Source organism: Taudactylus pleione, unplaced genomic scaffold (genome assembly GCF_031769625.1).
Source record: "Taudactylus pleione unplaced genomic scaffold, aTauple2 ptg000282l, whole genome shotgun sequence".
Lineage (NCBI taxonomy): Eukaryota > Metazoa > Chordata > Amphibia > Anura > Myobatrachidae > Taudactylus > Taudactylus pleione.
The window spans coordinates 8132257-8159473 of NW_028284684.1; the positions used below are offsets into that span (position 1 = coordinate 8132257).

Here is a 27217-nt window from a genome sequence, read left to right on the forward strand (position 1 = left end):
TCTATCACTAAGTGACTCTAAATGAAAGGGTTGTATTATTATTATAATTACCAGTTATTTATATAGCGCACACATATTCCGCAGCGCTTTAGAGAGAAGATCTGTAAATTCACGTCAGTCCCTGCCCCAGTGAAGCTTACAATCTATATTCCCTACCACATGTACACACACACATACACACTAGGGGTAATTTGTGTTGGGAGCCAATTAACCTACCAGTATATTTTTGGAGTGTGGGAGGAAACCGGAGTACCCGGAGGAAACCCACGCAAGCACAGGGAGAATATACAAACTCCACACAGGTAGGGCCATGGTGGGAATCGAACCCATGACCTCCGTGCTGTGAGACAGAAACGCTAACCATTACACCGTCTGTATAATTTTCTTGTATTGATGTTTGCTTGGTTCCAGGTCTAAGCTATATAGACATGTCTTTTCCTGGTGTGAAATCATCAAAACATATTTATTTTTTAGACAGAAGCTTTATATGCCTAGATGCCTTTTAATTGACTATTAGCAGGCTAATAACCCATACTGATGCATTTTCACAGTGACTCTTTACTGTGCATTAGTCACCATATTCCATTTGTACATAATTCCTTATTAATCATTACTTTGCCTATTTGCATGTTCTGTGACATTTAAATGTGACAGGTTTCCAGGTTAAAAAAAGGATCCTCTGCAATTCCCCTTTGGAGGATGTTTCTGGCCTAGTCATATAAATATATTTTCTTTGCATATGGGGGTTAACTAATGCCAACAACAGATGAGCTTACACATAGATTTATAGACTGGCATAGAGCCAATAATGTCTGTTAGCAACTATGAATCACAGAGGAAATATATTGTACCAAGGGCAAGAACATGGTTTTACAGGGAGATGGCAACTGCTGTAGAATGAGAACTATTACAGTAGCAAAATGGAGACATGTTATGCCTGGTATACATAGTTTATACCTATGAGCATTGTATATATGAATGCTGCCTTTATATAGCAACAAATAACCTTGGGCCTTATTCAGAGATGTGCACTAATGCATCCATAGCTGTGGTCGCGATGGTGATTGCGACGATAGTCACAGACGCTGAAATCATTTCATTGCGTACAGAATCTTAAATACAGGCTGTGATACACTCTAAAAATGGTTGCGAGACACCTGCATTTTATGCCGTGACCACCACCAACCACTCCCTGACTGTCAATCACACTGCCAGTAAATATTACTGCAAGCGACCACGGGTATGTACATTGACATATGCGCAGTGCGACCTAGATGCATGCGCAGATAACCGATAATCGCTCAACTGTGTAAATAAATGCATTGCGTTCATCTCTGAATCAGGCCCATTGTATAATAAATTATCCAATGTAAAAGGAAGTCTTGCTGTGGTGATCAACAAATCATCTTATATTTAGCATATTGTAAATTTGCAACCAACAGCCATATCACAGTGTTTTGAATTTTGTAATTCATTCATGTTTATTTTACATAAATAAATTTTTTAAAATGTAAATATAATTAAAAAAAATGTAAACTTCAATAATATTTTCCTGTATATCATAAAATCAGTGTCTATTTATTTTTACAGGGCGAAAGTCACAGAAGGTATCAATATATTTCATATGAGGACCAGTTCGCATTTATGGGATGTGAAAGAAACCATGGATTTTCCAGGCAAATTGTCACCTGTCATCTTTGACTGTCAGAGAAAATATCCTATTTCAGAAAACAGGTACAGTACAACCTTTTATGGACGTTTCAGTACATTACTGTTTACAATTTTTGTTTCTGCACGTTGTCGACAAATTATCTACAAACATACTGAAGCAAAAGTCATTTATTTTTTAAATGATCAACCTTATTTGGAAGTTGGCTTAGGGCATTATAGGTTAATATGTTATTTGAACAATGAATGTGAAAGAAGGCAAAAAGCTACTGTATGTAAAAAACATTATAATAATATAAATCACAATGTTTGTATATTCTTTTTTACAGTGGTTTAATTTCCACTACTATTGGTGTGTGTGGTATGTAGTGGCAGTTGCAAGGTGGGGACTGCAGCCCTTACCAAAACTGCCAAATTAGCCCGCCCCCAGACTCCTCCATCAGCTAGCTCCCACTGGCCAAAACTAGCCAATAGGAGCTAGCTGACACAGGAATCTGGGGAGGGCTAATTCAGCGTGCCTGTCAATCACACAGAGACTCAGCCTATCCTTTCCTGGTGAGTTTAATAATCGCTCCCCTGCAGCAGTATTTAGAGCAGACTTAATTTTAATGTTTAAACAGACCCCCCACCTGGCACTTTTAGTAAGGTCTGCAGCCACCCCTGCAAGCTCTACTGGTGGTATGTACTGCACTGATGTTAATTCGGGATTAGCCACTGTGTATGGTTATCAGCCAGCCACATTAGCTGGGCTATGTATAATATGGTATTACTATCTATAGATGTGTCTTTAATAATCTAGTTTCAAATCACGCCATATAGCCCAATTTGTCACTCCACAGATTATGCGACTAATCCACACTACACAATATCGTACAATACGTGGGTTTTATATGCACCATGAATGCGCCACACATCTTGCACAATATGGGGCAAAAAGTATGGGTGACTGAGGACACATCTGTAAGCACTGCATTCATGCAGCTGGAATACTTAGTACAAATGGAATTTCCAGTACCAAAAGGACATGGCTGACTTGAAAAATTCATAATTCAATCCCACAGGCCCCCTCCTCTGAGCTGCGCCCCCCAGTCCCGCATCCTACTTTGCTCCAGCAAGCGGGACCCTCCACCTCCGCTGCACCATCTTCCTAGTGATGTTCTTAAAGTTGGCGCATGCACACAAGAGAGCAAAGACCTCAGCACAGTGCTTTCACTGCGCAGCCCTATCTTCCCAAAAATGTCACTGGACAGATGGAGCCGCTCAGGAAAAGGGGCCTGGAGCAAGGTTAGTGTACTTTTAGTTCAGGGTGTGCACCTTATAAATACGCTTATGCAACCCCGCCACTATCTGCAAGATTGTGAGAGAAAAAGTATTAACTAATCAGCTCCTAACTGTCATTATTCAAACACAGCCTATAAAATGTAAGTTAGAAGCTGATTGGTTGGTGATTTATCTCTCACAATTTTATCTCTCATTAAGCTTTGATACATAGGCCCCTTAGTCTAGTCAAAAATGGTAAAAAGTTGTTAATGGGGCTATATCATTCAGCTACAATGCAATGTTGGTTTAGGATAAAGACAGAGAATAAATGTAAGTTGCAGGGCCTTCTTACCTATGTATCTGTCTGTTACTACCCAGTTTTGTTCTATTTATGTTTCCAATTGTAAAGCGCAATGGAATATGCTGCGCTATATAAGAAACTGTTAATAAATAAATAAGTTTGAATTAAAGTCTTGTTAGGTGAAGACCTGTAAGAATTTCATTGGAATAATCAATGCCGGAGATTATAAGAGTATGAATTAAAGTTTTTGCAGTGAGATACAGACATATGCAATTAGCTTTTGTCTGTCTAGTCTAGTGCAAAATAGAAAATGAAAACAAAGTCTGTTGATTTTAAATGTAACTAGTTGCTACAGTATTAGTACAGAGTGACTCAATCCTGTGCCTTGCATACATTTATAACTATCTGTGTAGTTTCCAAGGGAAACAAAAATATAATCAGTTCTTCCCTGCTTTAATAAAGGCCGCTCTATGTATTATCAACGGCTTCAGCTGGCGAAATTTTTCGTTGGATATCAGTGGTGTACTCTTACTCATTGGTCTTCTTTTTCCAGTCACTAGAAGCCTCATACCTATTGAAAGCTTAACATGAAATGCATGGCACACGTCTCACCACCATGCTCATCATTGTTTGATCCATTGAAGTTGAAGGGCTTTGCTGGTCCCATTTCTGGCCATATGCAAAACTGAGGTAATGCCATCTCAAGCTATTTTTTTGCCACTTAATAAATAGAGCTTAGCCACCATCTCCATAGTGTCCAAGAGACAGTGATACAGTGCCCAAAGCACTGTATGGCCAGAGAAATCTCATATTTCTCCAATATTAAAGGCCAAATGTAATAGGGTGAGAGTTTTTAGAAAATCTGAGTGTTTTCTCACACGTTTTAAACTCGGCCAATGTAATAGCGTCTGAGAACAAAGCAACAGAACAAACTCGCATGTTTTTAGACTCAAACAACTCTCATGATTTAAACTCTCATCCAGATGTTTACCCATTTTGAAGATAAAACTCGATCAATGTGACAGTTTACTGCTAAACTCTCACATTTTCTAAACTCAGACCCTATTACATTTGGCCCTAACCCTTTCTTTAATAAGGAGAATTGGCGACAGTCTTTTGCAAGCATTTACAGCAGCAGAATTGGTCTTCACCAACTGATAAATACAGATCTTAATCACAGTCACAGTAAGGCATGTCCATGCAATTAATTACAATAATCTAAAGCGGGACAATCCTTGTAAGTGCCCCTTATTGGTGATTTGAAATATAGGGTGAAATTAAGTACCTTTTACTCTAATGCTTAGTGAGATATAAATGCTTAGTGAGTTATTTATTATTGGTTTGTTACAGGTAAAATGCTGATACTCCACTAATATAGCATTTAGTTTTTTGCACCATTTAAACAGATTCACATCCAATTTTTAATGGAACACTATAGCATTTCTGAACAATTATAGCCAGGGAAACATATTTATAACTAGTAAACTGCAAAGTCAATAATGCTAATGATTTTGTTGACACACACTAATGAATATCAAAGATTAATCAGACTTGGAGCACAGTGTACATAAGTGTAAGTCATTGCCAGTGACATTTAGCTGGTAGGCGATTCCACTGCAATAGCTAAATGCATAATATTTAACAGATGGCGTCTTCTATATTTGTTATTACCAAGAAAATACTCTCCGGTTTTCTTTTTGTTTTTCAAGGTATCCAAACTCTAAATGTGTCATAGTTAATAGCATATGATTAAGTGCTTCCTGTATGGTAGGGTTGCACAAGTTTTTATGAGATGAGAGCAGGGAGATTGTATTCATTGGACTAGCGTCAAATTGTAATTTTCTTCAGGAACAGAGAAAACACTGTGCTGTTACACCATTATGCTGTACTTCTCATCACTGTTCAAAAGTCCACATGTGGGTGGACTGTGCACTACCAGGTGGGGCGTGGTCCTTCTATGTAGGCCATGTTACATAAGTGGGCTCCCTCACCCCTGTAATCAGGGATAGCAAATAAACTTTAGGCACATTTGGAGAGCCCTTCCCATTCCTCATGTGCCCTCTCAACTTGGACATTCTTCTTCCCCACACTTCTTATTATGTGTGGAGTGAGGGGATGGACTGGTAGTAAGGCTCCACCCCCTCCGTGTGATGCTGCAATTCACATTGCTCCATAGTGACACAGTTATATTGACATAATTCCCCCAAGGGGAAAATAGAAAAGTAGGTAAGTATGAGCAACACAGTTCTTATGCCCATACCTTACCACTAAAGATGTGCGGGTTCGGTTTTATTTGGTTCTTATCACCAAATTAACGCAAGTTCGTATTAGTTTGGATTTATTTTATTGGCTATCCAAAACAGGTGAGAGGTGGATAGCCAATACGATGCCGTTTATGAGAACCAAACATATCCGAGTAAAACCGAACCACACATCTCTACTTACCACCACTCATATTCCCCCTGACTTCTGATGTGATACATTTATTTGTGCCATCCCTCACCTTTATACTGTAGTTACACATTATCCCCCTCACCTCTGGAGTAACTGTCCCCAGCACCTCTGTCCCCAGTATCATATACACCTCTGGAGTAACTGTCCCCAGCACCTCTGTAATCAGTGATCCCATCAGAAATTGTGGGTCTTAGCACTATGAAAACAGCAGGGCCCCATCCCCTTTTCTTCTCGTTCCTCGTCCTACATATTTTATTTTACTGTGACAAATATTTTGCTCCTCTCCCTGTAAAATATATCAGAGTTGGCTTAGCCAGTTATTGAAGTGAAGGGGAGCAATAGTGTAAAAAAAAGGTGCTTGGGTACGACAGCATCAGACTGAAGGTATGAAACACAAACAACTTTAATGTTGTATTCAAATTTTTAGATAAATAATGAATCTAAAAATGTAAAATATAAATAATGATAAACTGAATTTGATCTAAAACTGGCTTACTTGATAATAGTAATTGTTATTCTAAAAATGAAGAGCTATAATATAATCACAAATAAATGACAGCATACTGTATAACTGCACATAAATACATCAATCAAAATAACATCTGCACATTAGTGGGAAAGTATTAAAAACTTGAATGGAGCAATGAAGCGAGAATACTTGAGAAGCTGCAATTTACCCTAACCTTAATATGCTAGGCAGTTACTCTAAACAATACTGAAATTACATCCAAAACCTAATGTAAATCTAAAATTAGGAACCCTTCCGTCCCACGCAGGGAAACTAGGAATATTTTAACCACATCAAGAGATATATGATTAGCATTTGCCTATGTTTTAATTCTCGATTTAATATTGCTCATAGGACCATAATATGTAAGACAGGCTTTGTTCCATGATGAGAGCGAGGCTTCTACACATGTAAGCTGGAGGACAGAAAGTAGATCTGAGATTTGTTGTTATAATTATCACAGAACACCATTAGTTCACATTATTTACATAATGCCACACAGTGTCCACAGTTCACAATGTGCCACAGTACCACAAATTCACTCTAAGCTACAGTCCCACCAATTCACATTATGCCAGACAGTGACTCAATTAACATTATGGCACACCTCTAGTTTATGTTTGCAATTCAGTGCCCCTACTTACTATTATGCCATATAGTGCCCAAAGTTCACATTATGCCATAGTGTATCCAGTTAACTTATTGTAAAAGGGTTTTTCAGTTCACATTATGCTACAAAGTGCCCTCAGATGACAATCCCCATGCAGTGCATCCAGTTCACCCCACCACTCCTTACCTCATACTCTTCCTCTTGATACTCTACTTCATATCTTATTAATGGTGGGTGGAACAGAGAAGAACAGTGCATCTTGTGCTATACTATAGTGGACAGGGTGCTCTACAAGACCTCCATTCCCCGAACTGAAGATGACCAGTGGACAAGCAAAACTGAATGGCAGTCACCAACTTGTGACCTGGTCTGAAGGCACCATTAAGGACAACTTTTATGTTAGGGGGAGTATTCCTCTAATGCTGACGGGTGAAAGGTTTCCTGTCAGCCCTTCCTCCCTTCTCAAGACCCCCAGGATCCCTCCTCCCCAGGCGCGGTACACTGTTAGTTACTTTTTTTTCTATATCAAACTATATACTAATGGGGTGGGTAAGCATTAGAGTGGGGAGTGTTAGGGTTAGTCTACAAAAAGGGAGGGTTAGGGTTAGGGGGAGAAAGGGGGAGGGTAAGTATACTTACCCGACCGATGTTGGGATACCAACCATCGGGATGCCACTGTCGGTATTCTGACAGGAGACATCCCAACAAACGGCATTACATACCCATTCCGGCTGACACTATTGCTATCTGTAGTAAATGGTGGTCACTAATGCTGCCTGTAGTATATGGCAGTCACTAATGTTATCTGTTATATATGGGGGTCACTAATGCTCTCTGTATTATATGAATGTCAATAATCCTTTCTGTAGTATATTGCAGTCATTAATGCTGTCTGTAGTATCCACTGGGATGGGGATGGGGGTTGGACGCGCCGTGATGAGTCTTTGTCCTGGGTGACAGAAAGGCTAGCTTCACCACTGAGGGTGCCCAATAGTTTAATACTGTTACATTAAATATACTGTACTACACACACTCTTTGTGTATTAACAAGGTTGCATACTGTATACACAAAGAGAATGTGTGTTGTATATTTAGATTATTAAAATTCACTGTTAAAGAACTATACAACTGTACAATACATTTGGAGGAATCCAGTTAGTGGCTAATTACCTACGACGGCCAATTCAATTAGCAGTGCAGGGAAAACTTATTAATGCAGAATCAATGAGTTAGCGTGCATTAAACCCCTGGTTTACCGCATGGAGAAAATACTATTTAATTAACTAGCAATTTCCAGTGCGGCGCAATCAGTTAGCTGCATGGCATATACCTCTGCTAATTGATTTCCCCCCTTATAAAGTGTCAATAAAAGAAAATTAAATTAAAGATGAGCAGGTATGGACCTTTTGATTGCAACAGAAATAAATTTTCCCTGTCCAAATATTACTGTCAGGGCTCGGATGTGCCCCGAATTCGGAACACAGAACAAGGCAAAACATATTAAGAGAGGAGAGTATTAAGAGAGGAGGGGGCAGCATCCGTCTAGAGCCCCAGCCTCTCTACACGATGGCCCGCAAGGCACTGAGCACAGCATTAGACTCATGGCACTAGTTTGTGGTCATTCCAAAATTGACTGTAAATGGCTATAAACATAAATACTAGGAACAAAGACAACTACATATTACATGATTTTACCCATTGGGTTTTTGTTTTTCCATTTTTAATTAAATCCGGGTCAAAAACCATAATCTAAACACACAATGTTTATTTTTGGCAAAATCACATTCTGAACATCGTTTTGGAACCAAAACCAAAACACGGGATCAGCGCTCCTCTAAAAGAAAAAAAAAAGCATATTATAAGAGAGGTAAGCATTGTTGTACAGTGCAAGAATTATATTTGCTTTAGAAAGCAGGGGTGTTACTGGTATTCTAGAGGACCTGAGGTACAGACCACAACAATATTATGATATTTCTATGTCCAGACATACTAACACTGTGTTCTCATATGTCTTTACAATACCATGTGTCCTTTACATGCCACCCACCGTTTTACATGCCATCCATTGTACCAGTTTCCCCCACATGCCATAAATCTCCTCTTAAAAAAGCCCACGGTCACCAGCACTCAATCCTCTTTATTTACCCTACAATAAACCTTTCCCATTATTGAACAGAAAAAGAGACCAATCAGCACTATGTGGATAATACGTTCTGACACATGTAGCTTTTTAAATCTATCAACTCCCCAAACCATATGTTGTATGTGTTCCACACCTGCCAATAAAAAACACTGTGCTTTTCCAGTACAATTGAAGCAAACTGTATCCTGTCAGCACACTGTGGACTCTATTTACTACAATCCGCATTGGTAATGCAGATTGTAGTGTGATATTACCGAGTGAATTCGCATTGCGAATTCAGGCAATATCACAGGGAATTACTACAAATCCCTTGCAGGGACAGAGCTTGCGAGAAAGCTCTGTCCCTGCGAATCCCCTCAGCACACTAGTCACGGTATTTTCGGCAAAAAATACAGTGACAAGTGCCCCGCGCATGCGCTGACCAGCCGCCGCTGCTACCCCCTTCGGCGCTAAGCCCTGCCCTGTTGCCAAGCTCCACCCCCCACGATCACGGACCCCCCGCGACCCCCACTCTCCCTTAATTACACTTACCTACATGATCTGGGCTCCGGTGATGTCCTCTGGTCAGCTGACATCCCATACTGCACCGGGACCCTATCAGGTGATGACTGGGCCATAATGCAGCATGGGAGACCGGCTGACCGGAGAGAGGACGTCACCTGAGCCCCGAACTCCGGTCCAATTTTTTTTTTTTACTTTATTTTTCAGTGAATCAGCGTGTGGCCTGTTTAGACCACACAACTGATCACTGGGGCCGCCTCCAGGCTCTGCTGTGCCCGTTATAGCGGAGCAGGAGTCAGGTAACCAGGGAAGACCCTGGATAATGCCACCTCCAGGTGGCGTTATTATCACAGGGCTTTCCCCGGTATTTTTTCACAATTTATTTTTAGTAGCTTTGGCCAGATCACATTTCCCATTACAATTATGGGAAATGCGATCTGCTTACTAAAAATAAGTGATACTTAGGGGTTGGAGTAGAATTTTACGAATTCTTCTCCAACTGCCCTTAAGTTACTGTAGGTGATACTAAAAATTTAATAATATTGCATTTGTACTTTAAATGTTTATACATTAATGAAGCTTGAAGAAGCTATATTGTAAGTGAAATGGAAGTGCACATCAGTATATATGGGATGTGGACAGATAGGGCCTGATTCTGAGTCACGCACACTGCCAATGTTGGATACAGCAGACATGCATCCTGACTGTGCTCATACAAAGTTGCAATTTCAGTTACAGAGAAGTGTATTGAAAATGCATTAAGTCACCCATAGTTTTATTATTTTCACCATACTTAACTTAAACTTAACATCTAAAATAACGACACTGACAACTGAATAGATTTGCAATAAAGAGGTCGCAGCCAAATTTATTTAATTGAATTGGAATTGATCTGTAATAGCATCGAGCATGGTGGCGAAAAAGCAGTGCTAACTCGGCTACAGCCCATAAGCGGAATGTATTACTAAGATGGGGGTGGAGATTCCACCCCCAAGTGCGAGCTCTCTCGAGTAGTACCATCTCCCCTTAATCTAGCAAAGTGCTGATCCCTCCATAAGATGGAGACCTGGTCCTCCCCTAAGGCAGCGACCGACTCACCTCCTCAAAGGGGGGATGCTAGCCAAGTTCAGCTGCACTAAATTGAGCTGCCGAGGAGCACTGCTTTCCGCCAGCTGCGCCTCACCTGTTGGAAGAAAACAAAGAATAACACTCCAACGAATAACATCGGCCCAAGCCGATTCAAATTGCAGGGTGGGTGGGATCACAACTGGAAAAGAGGAAGCTGACTCCTCCCAGTGCACTGATAACCCTAAACAGAGCCCGCCTAAACAGGTCCCTGATAGGCTGTCAAACTCTGATTGACTCAATACAAAAACCAATGACATGACTGCGACCACAAACCTAGTTCTAACCAGTACTGCTACAATAAAAAACAGGGTGCTTATCTCCTCTCATGCTTATGCTAGCATTCGCGTGCTTTTGGTGTTTATGAGCAGTGACTGGGAGGTAGCTATTCAGCGTCTTATGGGCATGTTATGGGAGTGCAGCGTTCATGTCGGTGAAAGTGGTTGTATACACAGATGCTCAACATAGGAGGCCACAACTGGATGGAGAACCTGGCTGGTACAGTTGTATGTAAAGCAGCACCAATCGGTATTTCAGCAGCTAAGGTCGCTGACAGTGGGCATCTCAGTACTTGCACATTCGGACACACAGATTACACCAGGCGAGGGCTTTGTAGCGGCATTTGCATGAAGTCACAGAAGAAAGAAACCAATAGAAGGAAACACCCACTCAGAATCCGCCCCATAGTCTTATTTGAGTAAAAGTAAAAGTGCTTCAAATACTTGGGGGTCATTTAAAATTAGACACACGAAAAGACACATGAAAAGGTGTATTGAAGTATATATGTTGAGTCAGACACATCTCAAGATGCAGCAAGCTCCAAAACAGTAGCACTAGTACTAGTAGTACATTATACCCAATGACAGTGCAGAGAGCTGTGGAGGTTTATTTACTAGACCCGCAGTGTTTATAACAGCAATATCATTACATTCAAAACCAGGTGAGTTATGCACTTAATACTTAGTAGAATTGCTGTTTTAAATGCTGTGGGCAAGAACATCAATAATGGGTGGCTCTGAAAATCTGCCATTTAGTATATATACCCCATGGTATGACATTGTTAGTAGCAATTGCAATAGCTGCACTACCTTACTTGTACACAATATAACAATGTAATAAATGATCACATACAAAAAAGAATGGTGCTGTGAAAGTGTTATTAATAAATGTGAAGTTGCATTTTTAAAATAGAATGTAATTAAATACAAGCACAAATATAAATTAAATTACAGCCGGGGAGCCATAGGATGTTTATCTACTCGTTACATAATAAATAGGTAGATCTGGTTTACAACATGATGGTTCAGTACATTTTTATTGTTCTATGATGGATCCACAAATATACTGTTTATGTACTGTAACACTGTTTTATAGCAGTATTTTGTATATGAGAAATATTGGCATGTTCGTAAATAAAGGTCACTATTTCTCTCTAGTCCACTGAGTTAGTCAATTGAAAATCGCTTAGTATCCATGGTGAAGCAAAAGGGTGTTTGTTAAGAACTAGAAGGAAAACGAAATAAAAAAAACATCATATTCCTAACTTAACATATTCCATCGTCAATTCAATGCTGTGTTATTTAATGGAATAAATATGCAAAGTGAATATTTATTTATGTATGATTACTTTCTTCATACATGCACTCCCAGTTTATTATTTTTCAAGTTATTTATGGGCCATTTGCATATTGTTTAATTACTCTTGAAACTAAAACTAAATCTCATCACATGAATACGAAGGTATATTTGTTAAGCAATTTGAGATTCGCTGCTTGATGGTTTAACATGGATCAGAAAATATTATTAATAAAACTAACTTAGTGTGAAAGTGGAATTTTCTGCAGTAAGGAGGCACTCTTGGGATGGGAATACCGTTCACTATACCTCACACATTGCAGATAAGATCCATAAACACAGTCATCTAAATGCTTTTTTCGCTTGAAAAATTAATTGTAATACAATTAACATACAATTATATTGCAAAGCATGAATTATATTTGAAAAATCGAGTGAAAGGCTATGCAATTACTATATGTAAAACCTTAAAATAGATAGAATTTCTGCTTTGTTATGTCTGTAATTATAACACAATTATGTTACCCTATATAATATTGTATCATAAGGATTAGTTTGCCTTAATGAAACATTCTTGGATAGTTATTATCATGATCATTAAATTGTAGATAACACTGTGATAGCAGGTGCGCTGCTGACCTGGGGGCATACAACTGCTGGGGATGCCTCCTGTCAAAGTTTGATACAGCTGCAGTGGGTCTTCAGACAATTTCTCACCTCATTTGTCTTACTGAAGCTCGCCTCTGTGATCAGGCTGTGCTTGTTTCTTTTTATGTGTGTATTACTCCTTCAGTGCTGTGTATATAACTATAATAAAAACAATCTCCAATAGAGCATTATCATAAATAACTTATAAACAATATTCTTATGTCTGTTAAGAAAATATGACCAAGACTTCTTCGAAAAATTGCTTGTAGAAATCTCCAACACCTTAATGGTTCCCTAGTGATATAAATGCTCTACTTTAGGGTATATACTGTATTATTGATCTTAGCAATTATAAATCCAACACCATACTCTTACTTGAGGATGAATTTAAATGAGCCTATCCGATGAGCCTTTATCCTCAAGTCAAATTACTCAATTTTGATGGTTACTATTCACAATTAAATCTAGTGCAATACTGTATAGTTTCAAATTGAATACAAATAATGAATTGCAGTTATATTTAAAACATGAAAAAAACAACATACCAATAATGATTTCAAAAGTTGGATCTCCTACCAGAAGAAGAGAATTAAGAGGTATGTCAAATTAAGGGGATCCGGGCACAATCCCGGCAAAGGGGATGCCGATGCTTAGAATACTGGTGCCAGAATACCGACACCTGTCATAATCCGATAGCGGGCATCCTAACCGCCGGCATCCCGAAGGTTAGGGGGATAGTTAGGGTTAGGTACTAGGGGGGTTAGGTTTAGGGTACGGTGAGGGGGAGGTTTGGTTTAGGCACTAGGAGGGAGGTTAGGTTTAGGCACTGGGGAGGGAGGGGTAGGGGTAACCCTGTCGGAATGCTGGCGTCAGTATTTTGACCACCGGGATCCCTATTGCCGGCATCCCGTACCCAACCCAAATAAAATTAGGATTCATTCTCCAACTCCCCAGACTCTAATGTCAGAACTGCCAAATATCCTCCCTCTGAATCCAATGTAATGCCGCTTTCACCCAAAGAACTTTAACGCATTTTGATATGAAAATATCTTTCTCAAAAAGCTGGTCTATAACAGCAGCCACAGACTGATCAGTAGAAGGTATTTCAATAATCCAGAGGAGGTAAGAAATTTGCTTTATATACATTGGGTACACTACACATTTTTGGTATGGGCCCACATGTCTCTAGTATCTGAACCCTGTGTATACTTTTGTGGAATTTTTTTAATTGGTTTATTTTTTGTTTTATAAAAGGAAACATGGGGTTTATATACTAAGCATTAATTGCTTTGTTGCATATTTTCTCCTGAATTTTCAAATGGCCGTGTTGGTAAGTACTAGTATAATACCATTCCCCAAGTTGCAATTACTTTTCTGTGCGGTCAGTGCTATGATGAGGCAAATCGCTTCTTCATCCTCCCATACCTACCCCTTGGACCACACTTCTTGGACCTATCTAAGGGGGTTTACAAAAAGCAGCACCTAGTTGATTGACAACATTCAGCATCTGTTCATGAATTCACTTGTAAATGCGCTCGCTGTCTGGTCAACATAACTATTAATTCACACTGAAGGCAAGTATCTAAGATTCTTTAAACACTTAACTGGCTAATAATGTTTTCAAAAATGTCAACAAAATTGTCTACTTTTTAAATGAGCAAATAAATGATAAAAATAATAATTGCTATTTAAATGTGAATCAGTACAAGTTTACTAAGAAATATGAAGATTTGTTAAAAAAAACTTATAGTGAATCAGGTTTACCCAGGAAAGCAGGAAAGTTTTATTTATTTATTTTTTATTGAATGAAGCCATCTTTCTCTAAAATGCAGCATAATTTTAGAAGAAAAAAGTTTGTTATCAGCACTTTGATATCAATTGTTGATTTGTTTGCCTTTTTGAATTGCAAAGGAGATGACATTGTTAAATTAAATGTGTTAATTATTACCATTAGTAGTATTATATATTAATACTACTAATAAAAATAATAATAATAATAGGATGTGTTGATTGTTTTTGTTAGTTTTTCTGCTAACTCACAATTGAAAAACAACATTTGAAGCATTAAGTTTACTATTTTACACAAAAGTTACAGGGGCTCATGCTGAGTTTGTTATATAGCAGATTATATAGCATCGGGCTGGGCAAGTCTCTTATTGTGCATTTCTGGTGGCAACTCTGTTAGTTATTTATTTGCTACACGATTATTAGGGAGCCAGGCAGTCTAGGTCTGGTGCAGACAAGACATGGTGGAATCATTTGTGCACCTCGGAAAGGATACCAGCAGTGCAGATCCAATTCCTCTGAAAACTCGACCACTTGCTGCCTATTTTTCTAAAGAGGTTACTTCCAGCCATTCTGCTTATGTAAGAGGTACAGCCTCTTCCTGTGCACCATATACATGGGCACCTCTTGACCCTACCTATCTGTACTGCTTTACTTTTCCCACCGCTCCTCTCATTCTTCTATTGTATGTCCACCCCTCATGTGTCTCTCTCTGTCTGTCTATCTATTAAATCCTGTATCTGATTTGGCCGTTTGTATTTATTTATCTGTCTCCTATTTTGTGTGTGTACCTCTCCCCACCATGTATGACTCTGCAGTCTTCTGTATTTGTTTTTCCTCTCTCAATTTGAAATTATTTTTTTCTGAATTTGGCATCTTATTTGCATCATAGTTCCAGCCAAAGTCAGTTATAGGGCTGATTCTGAGTCACACGGATCTCTCTTCACAGACAGAAATGGTGAGATTTTGCACACAGCTCATGCACAGAAGAGATTTTACACATTTGGGGCACAACTAGGCTGGATTTATCTTTCTGTGGAATGGGACATTTAGGGGTAGGGACAGGGCAATTGCACTGAACCACCTGACTTGTGGGAGTATCATGGATGTGGATCAAATGCTCTGTGTGATTCTGAGTCTTGCATACGGACAAGGGAAGATTGTTTCTCTTGCACCTAGCATGGCTCTGGTGCAAATACAGATACTAATGATGACAGTTATGTCAACTGGTATAATATCAATGGGCGGCACTGGTGTCCCCCTGAACATGCACAATCCCTGGCATTAGTTGAACAGATACTGGCATAAGCATAAAGTAGTAGAACAGGCTTCCATGGCGGCCCACAACCACAGCCACTAAGCATCCTGGGCAGGATTAGTATTTTTATGGCAAAGGAATTAGTATAGAGTCACAGAGTAATCACAGTGCTGTGTGGCATAATGTATGGCATTGCTCACTTGTACTGGTCCTCAGTCATTTGCCTATTTACTTAGACTAGCATCCAAGTCGCACACAGCTGCTGCATGCAATGCCAGTGCTGGAATCCAGAGTACTTGTGCACTGTAATTTGTCATATTAGTTATGTATATGCGGTACACACTGTGTGGCAGAATGCATGGCACAGCTTAGTTGAAACGTCTGTGGTGGGCTATTTGGTGCGATGTGAAGATTGGTGTATGTGGACACATCTGTAGCAGCCAGAGTATTTTTTGTGTCTTTCTTTTCCTGCACCCTGATATTTGGTTTGGTACTGAGGACATAAAATACAGTTTGTTCTAAAGGGTTAATCATTACATTGTCATAATACAAACAAGTAAATGTTTTACGCATTGAACTGGTTATCATTATGCTGTAGTATTGCAACTTGTGCTCACTGGCAAAGTTTATTAGAGCTGTAGTCCAATAGATTCCAGAGAGTACAATTATGACCTCACCATCTAGGGAGCAGAGAATGTGCTCACCCGCTAAAATGCACTTAACTTTAATGGCTGGCACTAACAGTAAGTTTCATCCAGAGATGTTTCTAAGGTTACATGAATTGTCCCATTGGTGCTGGAGAAAATCTTTCAAACAGGTGCTTCTAGCAGAAATTGATGCACTTTAGATGTCTTAGATATAGCACAAATATACAATATTCTATATTTCTTTTCTGAGCTGACATGATATGGCCTCATGGCTTAGAAATAGGAAAATACCTTATTTTAACAGAATTTTCAAAATATACAAAAGTATATTTGCAACATTTTTGCACATCCCAGTTTATAACCTGTAGTTTATTCCATTTACAATTCTTAAGCAATACCAGAAGCACTTGTTGCACCTAATGCAACTCTCAAAACGATTTTGATTTATATAGGCAATGTCAACTGAAGCAATACTTACACCTCTACCAATATTCACTGCCCCTTCAGTCAGTTAATTTGGTTTAAATTGGAGTATGGTTCTGTGCAGACCCCATTTACTTTCCCTCCATGTATGCTTCATTCCCTGTACTAAGATGGCCACCGAGGTTAGTACTGCACATGCATGGCACCATCTTGTCACTGTATTGGGTGTTATGTGATTGTTACCAACTGCAACTATATTATCTCTTTTATTCTTAACATTATACTTTTCAATATACTACAGTACTAATATCTAAATAAATATGGTATGTGAATATATTTAGTGATAAATCATAAGGTGATTTACCCAATACTATATTATTTTTTTATTTATTACATGAGTGTAATAATTTTCTTGTATACTCATTTCTGGAGTCTTCCAATAGAGGGTGCAATATGTAATAAATATATTCTGCAATAAACTATAAGATTCTCTATATAGTATATTTACAAGTGTTGAATTGATTTGATAATTGTGGGCATGTGATCAACTTGATCATCCCATTATTTCCTGAGGTCCTGGTTAGTATTTTACTACTGTATATCAGATTCTAGAATAGACCAATAATGTATTTCTCTATCTAACAACTGATATCTAATGTACACTTAATATCTTGATTTATAACACAAAGATATACATTGATTAATTTAACATAAATACCCAATATATGTATGTAAACCATCACATTAGTATGCTGTAAGTAACTTGGCTATAAGAGCCCTGACATGTGGCATATAATTGGTCCTAGGAACTATGATATGCGACCCCTTATTATTGGTTACTTGGAAAATGGGGTTTCCTGATTGGCTACCTACCAGTCACACAGTATGAATATAAGACAGATTTGATGGGCAGTCGGGTTGCTTTAACAAAGCTTTTAGCAACAAAATGTGAATTGGCTTTCTTGCTATGCCTTACCTGCTCTATCTTCGACATGTTTAAATGTTGATTCTAGACGGAAAAAGGTGGTTCTGCTATGCAGAAGATACACAGAAAAGAAGGTGTGACTATTTAGATTAGCACAGACAAGAAGGTGGATTAATGCAAATGATTAGGCTATGCTCTAAAATATCTCGATCTAAACACACTCAATGTATATGACAAAAAATAGACAGTGTGCAGGTCTAATGGATATCAATTTACTGTGTATGTACAAATAATATTTAAAAAGATCAAATATGTGAGTTATTAGAGGCACATACAGTACCTTCAGGATATAATTTAACTCCCTCATAGATAATTATTACAGCAATACATACTTAATAACATAACTAAGCAAAATATTGTGGTAAAATCATGATCATGTACTGTATTGTATGGAATGATCAGTGGCTAATAATCTAATTACTATCAGATTTATTCCGCATGAAATGACTTTATGGATAATTTCTTTATGCCACGATGTGTCACCAACCAATGTGTAATTAACTCCATATAAGCTTCATTAGGACTAGTAGTGGTCAATATTTAAATACCACCACATAACTAGTCACTAACAAATATAAATCTACCCATAATTCACATGGGGTAATATAAGACTTTAGAAACTTAATATCTCAATAAAGGTGTAAACACTGATTAATACTTAATATATGGGATTAACATATTTTATCAATGCAACCACCACTTAGATAGTAACTAATTGCAACAATTTATTTACCTAACTAACAACTAAATTGGATTAATTTCAGTTTCTTTTATTCTAAGAAAAACTATGTGGCTAATTACATTAATGTCATAGACCACAGGTTCTCAAACTCACTCCTCAGGACCCCAAACAGTGCATCTTTTCCAGGTCTCCTCACAGAATAATAAGTAAAATAATTAGCTTCACCTGTGGATTTTTTAAAATGTGTCAGTGAGTAGTGACTACACCTGTGCACCTGCTGGGTGACCTGGAAAACGTGAACTGTGTGTGGTCCTGAGGACCGAGTTTGAGAACCACTGTCATAGACATATTACCTTGGTTAAACTGAACACTTTGTAAACTTCATGTAATACTTTTCTGGCTAATTTGAAACATGCCAGTTGGTTACAAAATTATTAATAATAATAATAAGGGAGTATTTGGAATCTCTGTCCATGCAATGTATAATTGAAATAAAAATATATGTGACAACTTAATAGTGTGTCTTAAGGAATATAAAGGCTAATATATCTTCTAACAAGAGCCACAATCCTATATAATTAAATATATCTATAGTAAATACACAGGCCACCACATTTTACAGATTAAGAGAAGAAATATTTTTATTTTGTTTGAATATTCTTTTATGTGCACCACATAGGACAATTCTTTCTCTTGTCTATGTTGTACTCACTGTGTTGAGTGTCACAGTGGGAGATGGATGTCTCCTACTTACAGTAGCTCCATATTGAGAGAGACCCACGATTACCAGTGATAGTAACGCTGTTCCAGCATCCTTCACCGTGACCCGCTAGCAGAATACACTCACCAGCTGATGCTCATGCTCCGCTCCTTCTACCAGTGTGTATAACAGTGAGTATGGTTGTACCTGTTCTATATTCAATAAGCCACCACCACTGGTTAAGTAACTGAGCTGTTTATAGTTTGAGTCAGGGCCGTAGCTAGAGTAGTGCGGCTGGTGCCATCGCACAGGGCACCACAGGTCAGGGGGCGCTGTTTGGACCTGTCAAATTTCTGTTTATTATCATTCTCACTTGTAGCTTCCTCTAATTTCATCCCCAGCATCTCCTGGCCTCCCCTATCTCTTCCTTGGCCCTTCCCCATGAGTCCATTCCCCTTTTTTGGGTGCATTATGTCCCTTTGAAAAATGAGGGGGGTGCCAATGCTCTTTCTGGCACAGGGCAACAAAAAGTCTAGTTACGGCTCTGGTTTGAGTCATCAGCTGGTGTGTGCCTAAATCTTCTACAACATCAACATCTGTACACAAACATAATTTCCAACAAATTTATTACCCAGACCAGGACCAATTCTAGACCAGGGCAAGAATTTCCTTTGGCCCCCTCCCCACAGTCACTGCTCCCATAGCTTCACATATACAATCACAACAAATATAAAATATAATGCAAATATAATAACGTATAGCTGTGTGCACACACATAAAATGTATTAATATGTCTGTCCATGTACAGAACAAAGAGTCTGATTAAGAGGTGGCCACAAATCATGTGCAGCTGCAATAGCGAAAATATGCAAATGCCACTGTCAGCATTCACCTTCTGTAATAGTGTGCAACAGACTGAGTAAACCCCTGACATCCACTTCCATTAGCTGAGTACAGTGCAAGTCCATGGCTGGTTAAGAACACTCCAACATCGATGCACCTTCATCAACCCCTCACAGCCTATGGGTCGCACAATGTATCCATCTCAAGTCCCTCAATTAATGTCCTCTGTGGTTGTAGTGCTGTGAAAGATCACAGCTGTATGTATTTACACCTTTTCTACATACTAATACTGACCGCTATCTTACAGTTAGGTTCATGCGTGCGCAGTATGGCTTTTTGAGACTCTTTGCGCAAACTCAGTAGCAAAATATTGCTCAACTGCACAAACATCAGCATTGCTCCCACCTCTGAAGCAGGCCCAAAGCTCCTTTATTTTATATGAAGTACTAGTAAGAGCACAGCCAAGGATATTAACGTAATTGGTCAATTAATTAGTGCTAGTAAGCATGTTCTGAGCATACTAATATAGCATACACTGATCAATTAGTAAAAGTTCAAATTGTCAAAGGTGGACAAACTGAAATACTGTAGTATGATATATGCACGCTGGGGTAGAAAGGCATAAATTAAAAATATTTTGTAGTGTGCATAAGCACTGCAAATTTGCACAATTTACGTTATGCCACTCGTTATGGTGTGGGAATGCAAACAAAAATACATACAAAAATTACTGCAATGGTAATGACTTATTTAAATTTCTACATTTGTCTTCTTTTTATTAAACTGCTTACACAAACACCAGTCTGATACCTTATAAATACCTTATAAAACCCTTCATTTAATCAACCTAACTTTAAACTCATTTATTTATAACATTAAACTAATGTTATATATAGAGAAAAATAGAGGCAGGGAATGAAAGGGCAAACAGAATGCTAGATATCATTAAGGCCCTGCTACGCAGTGGCATCAACAGTGTCAAAACCACCCTCCACGTGTATAGCTCAGAAGGTCCCTCTTCTCTTCCATAATCATGCAAAGGGGGAGACCCATCCGAGAAGATGGAGTTGCTGACCTCCGGATAAATGGTGATCAGCCAAAACGCCAATGGGCACAAAAGTGTACCTGCTATGCAAAACACCCAAAAGCAATGTAAAACCATCCTTAGACAAATTAACTCCATCAGGGCAAAAAAATAGGAGTCATGATAATGAATTCCATCATGTCATATGACAAAGCCACCCCTAAACACCAAAAAACCTAGCAATGTCTTCATTTTACAATGAGCCAAATCAATGTTGGTGCCCCCAGTATGGCAACTACAGAATCTACAGGGTACAGTCAGACCAGACAATATGCACCCAGGGACAAACTTCTACCAAACACCCCAAGTCCATGACAATGGCACCTTACAATGCTAAGGACGTCCTCCTGCCGATTCATTACCTCCTAAATGAAATCAACCACCAAAACATCCGGAAAGCCAAACTGGGCAAACACATCCAACAATTTCCCTTAAAAGTGTCATAGCAAAGACCACAGTAGCCCAACCATCTAATCAGACCAACACTGGGGAACACAGCAGTGTCAGAAGCTATAGGAGCCCTGGATGCCCATTAGACAAACGAATGACCAAGCATCCATATATACCTACTGTCAAAACCTAAGTCTGTAAGGACACAGCAAAATAAGAAATGCGTCTGCAGCAAAACCAATCAGTTGAAAATAAAGCCTAAAAGCACTCCAAAACCTGCCCCATCTGTCACATCCATACAGGAGGGAACCATAAAAAAAGCTTGAAAAAGGAACCCCAGACTATGAGGGCATGCTTTATGACAAAAAACCCTCCCCTTAGAAATGCAAGCAAAATTAAGCAAACCAAATAGTTACTACACCTACTGCAAAGTAACCTTAGCCACAGACTGAGCAGTGGCTATGGCTCCCTGCAAGGGCAGCTGATAACAACAGGAAATTGGATCAATTTCAATACCCAGGTACAAAAGTCAAGTGACTGGCCCCTCCATCTTACCCGCTGCAATAGGAACTCCAAAGTTACTAAATAAACCCTGAACTGAAGAGAGTGACAGGTCAACAAGAAGGAAGACATCAAGGTAGTGGCTACCGCATGTTCCCCGATACTCGTCACAAATCAACAGTGGAGAAATAAATGCTCTAGAAGCAGCACAACCTATGAGCAGGCATTTGTCCACATAATACCCATCCAACATCCTAAATCCCATAAACGACTCAAGGTGAAGGGGCAAAAACCTGTAGGCTGATTCAACAACAATCTTAGCGAGCACGACTCCTGGGCCCAACAACTAATGCAAGCACCGGGTTGAATGACTGAATGTCAATCCAACATAGTTTAGTAGGACTGGCATCATTAATAGATGACCCTGTCAGGTAAGAGAGATGTTTAATCAGATGAAAGTAGGTGTTGGAAATTGCACTTCTGTCCCATAGCACAGGACATTATGAAAGGTAAAGCATGCAAACCCATGGGGTGACAAAAAGAAGTAGAGTCCGAGGGAGGGTACTGCAGCTGCATAAAATCCAACTACACATCCATGTCCTTGCAACCCACATTAACATTGCACAAACCATTCTGTTTCTGATGGAAAATTTTGTTATATACCCGCCAAACTTAACCCCTCACTATTCTGAAAAGTCTATGAATAAGGTGTATGTACCAAATTGCATTGGCAAATTCCACCAGATGCATATAGAGGTAGCACGCCATAAAGATGTAAGTCCTGACCCCCATATCATGCATGGCCTTCCTCCCTTTAGCCATGATTGCAAACATGAACACAAAACTGACAGCATTAATCCTGTCCCAAGTCAGTTCACTACATGCGGGCCAGTTGGAAAGGGGACAGCTGAATGGCAGGAGCAATGTCTATGCCATTTCCAGCTGTGGTCGTGACTCCCACCATGATCATGCATGTATTAGAGAAGGATTAAAATAGGAAGAGGAGGAGTCACTAGAATAGAACAGGGGGGAAGAAGACAACTCAAACCACCAACAAGAACAGTTCCATGCGTGGAACACTACAAGCGACCAACAGATCACACTAAGAAGCCCAAGGAAGGCCAGCTTCAGCCACCTGACCACGACTGTTAGAGGAACCATGTAGAGCATCTCAACCAGAGCCAAGGCACCTGCAAGAGTCTTAAGGGAGACCACCACTAATGCAGGTGGCAGCAATAGGAGAGAGAAGACAGCCCCCAAAACAGAGTTTTGAAGCAACAAGTGCAGAAAAAAGGACCAGAGGAGAAACAATGGTGGCAAATGCCCAATGAAGTGTGCTAAGTGGGCTTGCAATTGACTAAGGAATCCCATGAGGGAAAACACCTTACGAGGGGAGCCATATAAGGGGCCCAACTAAAGACAAAAATGCTCCTGCCATGGCATGTGGGTCAAATGCAGGGGTCAGCACAACAGGAGAAGGCACAACAGGGACCCTCACAGCCCCTAAGACAACAGAGTGAGGAGGGGGAAGGGCCACAGAGACCATGCCAGGAGGCACAATAATATGCTGTTCATGAGGCTCCAAAACCTTGGGAGGCAAATGCCCATGCACAGGGAAGAAGGAAGGAGTAGACCTGCACAAGAAGCGGCCCTGAAAACTGTCAACCCAAACAAGGCTACCTACGAATTACGCCAGTGTCACTGCCCTGTGGCCCCAGTGTCTGAATGCCCACCAGGGTAAAGGACACTGGCACCCACAACAGCAACCAACCCAATGGTGTGACATCAGATGCCAGCCACAACCACAGAGTAGCAGCAGCATACCGCAGGTGCTGGAAAGCCGAGGTGGAGTGGCAGATAGCCATCGAGACACCCGACCCATCCAGTCTCCTGAGTCATAACTCTACCCGCTCTGTTTTTTTCAAGTCACCTCAGTGCAGCATACAAAAACCAACACAGGGGTGTTAGTCATAATCCTCTGCATCAATGTTTACTCTCCCACTGTTTGAAATAATCAAGGCAACAACCTGTTAGTACATAATCTAATTCAAAATGCTAAATACAAATGTGTTGCTTTTTCCTTTATAAATTAAGTGTAGAAATTCTTTCCTGTAGTGGTCCTAAGCAGAATGTCTATTAATGAATACAATTAGAAGGACCCCTGTCACACCTAACAACATTCCCTGTTTTTTGGAAATGTAAAGAAATTAAGCTTCTCATTCTACATAACTGATGCTCTGATCCAACCATGCTATATGCATCATGACATATACCTCTTAGACAATATTGTTTGCACACAGAAAATAAGAACTGCCCAGCAAACCAGCATGTATTTGGGCAAATGTTTCTTATCAAGTATCAGTATTTTATACATGTATGCCATAAAATAGTATAGTTGAAGAAAATGGTGAGAAGTCTGATGTTTCAGTAGAGTGTGTGTGATAAAATGAGTATGTAAGGTGAATGTAAAATAGAGGAGTGTGGTTGTATTGACATAATAATTCTGAGCATGAATTCAGGCAGAAATATTTGCTTTTGTGTAAATAAGTAAAAAATGAATAGGATTCAAAGCATCTATGTAATGGATATATACATTTAGAAATCATGGTATTCCAGTGTCAACCTACAGTGTTTTTGCAGTGTGAAATTAGTTACATTATAATTGCTTTTAAGAGCTGTGTGAGAAGAACCTATATAAAATAATATAATTTGAATACCTTTATTAAATAATAATAAGGCCTTATATGTCTCTGATAGCTAGATACAGAATTAACCATGCAATGTCTTTATGCTTTAGTTACGCAAGGCTCTGTTCTGTGCCCTCTGCTCTTGACTCTACATCTCTTTACTGGTGGGAAAACTACACAAAAAAGAGAAAATAAAAATACAGAGATATATTATAGTATAAAGTACTTTCATGTAACATATAAAAATTTAGTGTGCTTGCAAATCTTGAGGAAAAGAATAACCACCCAGTTTAGTTTCTTGTCAATCTTACTCTTGAGGAATGCTACCTCATAAGCTTCATTTAAAGGTAGTAATTCTACTGCGAAATGTTGACCTTAGCTATGCCCTGCGTAATGACACTATATTGGTTGTAAAGAAAATCATGTCTAGGTTGATTGACTGTAAGTAGAAGTCTTTTTATCTCTAGAAATGTACTGGCACCAAATGACCCTGACACACCCTATACATTAAAGCCAAAACAGTTTCCAGCCAGACTTTCATTCAATATGACCATAAATAAAAGTTACAATCAAACTTTAGTCTTTAGGCAATGTTATTGGGCATTATTTGTTTAACAAACACTATCAGCCAACACATAGAAGGCAGTCCATGTCCCTTGGCATAGGTGGAAACTTTATTCATCTTCAGTTACAGGAGCCATACAGTTCACACTTCTCATGCATTTTGCATGCTTGGGACCTGGCGAATGACATGTAATAACACAGAATAATAAACAATTCATACATTTGTTTTACTTTTTTGTTGGATAAAAAACAAAGGCTAACCCCAATATTTTTATTCGTTAAAAAAACTCAATAGCAGTGCTAACATTTGTTGCTGTTACTAAGTAGTAACAAACTGTTTGCACCTCTGAGCTGTAACTATTATCCATGAGGAATTATAACTTGTGATTAAAAACTAAACAATAGGTTTGTTAGAACAAATCAATACATATAATTAATAATATGTGGCCTACTAAACGCAAATTGGCAGCACAATGTATCAATCTAACTCGTGATTTTTCATGACAGACCCTAATCTACAGTATCAGAGCAATTTATCATTGCTCCTGTGCCGGGATAGCTGTTTTGCTAAGCAGTTCTTCTGTCAAAACCTAACATTGACACTTTAAACTAATAATAGTAGTCACAAAAGTTTACACTACTGGGTTCTCTTGAGGCCCAAAGGATGGATTTGTCTTCACACTCTAGACCGATTTCAAATTGGCAGGAGAGGACTATGGCTTTAGCTCCTACAGTCAAGCTTTGAAAAGTTTTATTTTTCAGAGCTTGATAAACAGCATAAATGCAGCATCACCTTACATTGTATGGGGAGTACAGAGTGTTTCAAAGCTTACTGTACTTTGATATCTCCTCTACCTTAATAAATAGGGTACTTTATTAGATACTTATAAATATATTAATCATGCACAAACTGATGTTTCTGCATTATTATTGGGGCTAGAGAGGCCAATCCCGAGATCAGGATCTGCGGGATCCCGGGATTCTGGGCCAAAAACACCGGATTGGTGCCTCCAAGTCTAGGATTCCCAGAATCATGGTGTGCATGTTAAATCAGTCAGCTGGGCAGCAACATGTATCCATGTGAATGCCTGTCTGTTGGTCTCTGGAGGTGGGATGCACAGTAGTGATGTCACACCATCACCCGGCAGCTACAGCTGCCATCATGTGTGCCAGTCCTCCTCTGGACCTCGCTCGCGGGTTGCCAGGCAACAGCTTTCCCCACACTCTGCAGACAAACAGGTCACTTTATCTTTATTCCCCACTGGCTCCCCCCTCTGTATTTTGATTGACTAACTCAATCCCTAGATTGAAAAAACGGCCCGGGTTTGGCCTCCCTAGTCGGGGCCAGCCACTTTAATAAATAAGCCCCTATGCTTTTTTATATTTAATTTTGCAAATAATTAAAAGTGATTTAATATATTTTACCACTTCATTTAATATGGCTAATAACCCCTGAATCCATGTAATTAGTTCTAGGGTATTTGTGCTGCTAGCAAATGGTTATCTACATACTTGAGCTATCCAATAATAAGCAATTATGGGGTTGTTAATCCAAACAGAAAAGCACACAACATGCTCAGCTACATCCTAATAGGTTAACTTGCTAGTAACAGCTTTAACCTTTTGGTCCTTCATTTCCTTGTGACCTTTTGCTGGTTTTACAAACAAATGATTTGGACTTTATATCCCTGGCTTTCATCATACTAAACCTGGCTCATAACATGAAGTGACTTCGATTTCTTTCACTGTTAGATCTCCAAAGAATAGATCAGAGTGCAGGCTTTTGTTGTAAAATGCCTCATCTACTGGCAGGGAAAGTTCAGAGTGGACTATCCATTCAGCCATGTGGAAACGATCCTCTGTTTGTGATCTGTG

General features: G+C 39.2%; 1 protein-coding gene across 1 annotated transcript in view; it reads left to right on the plus strand.

The window, feature by feature from the left end:
• Positions 1-27217, plus strand: part of TMEM132D (transmembrane protein 132D) — a 1095696-nt gene that overhangs the window by 559474 nt on the left and 509005 nt on the right. The window contains exon 3 of the mRNA XM_088482164.1: positions 1591-1734. Coding sequence (XP_088338290.1) covers positions 1591-1734 — 144 coding nt within the window. The remainder of the gene's footprint in view (positions 1-1590; positions 1735-27217) is intronic.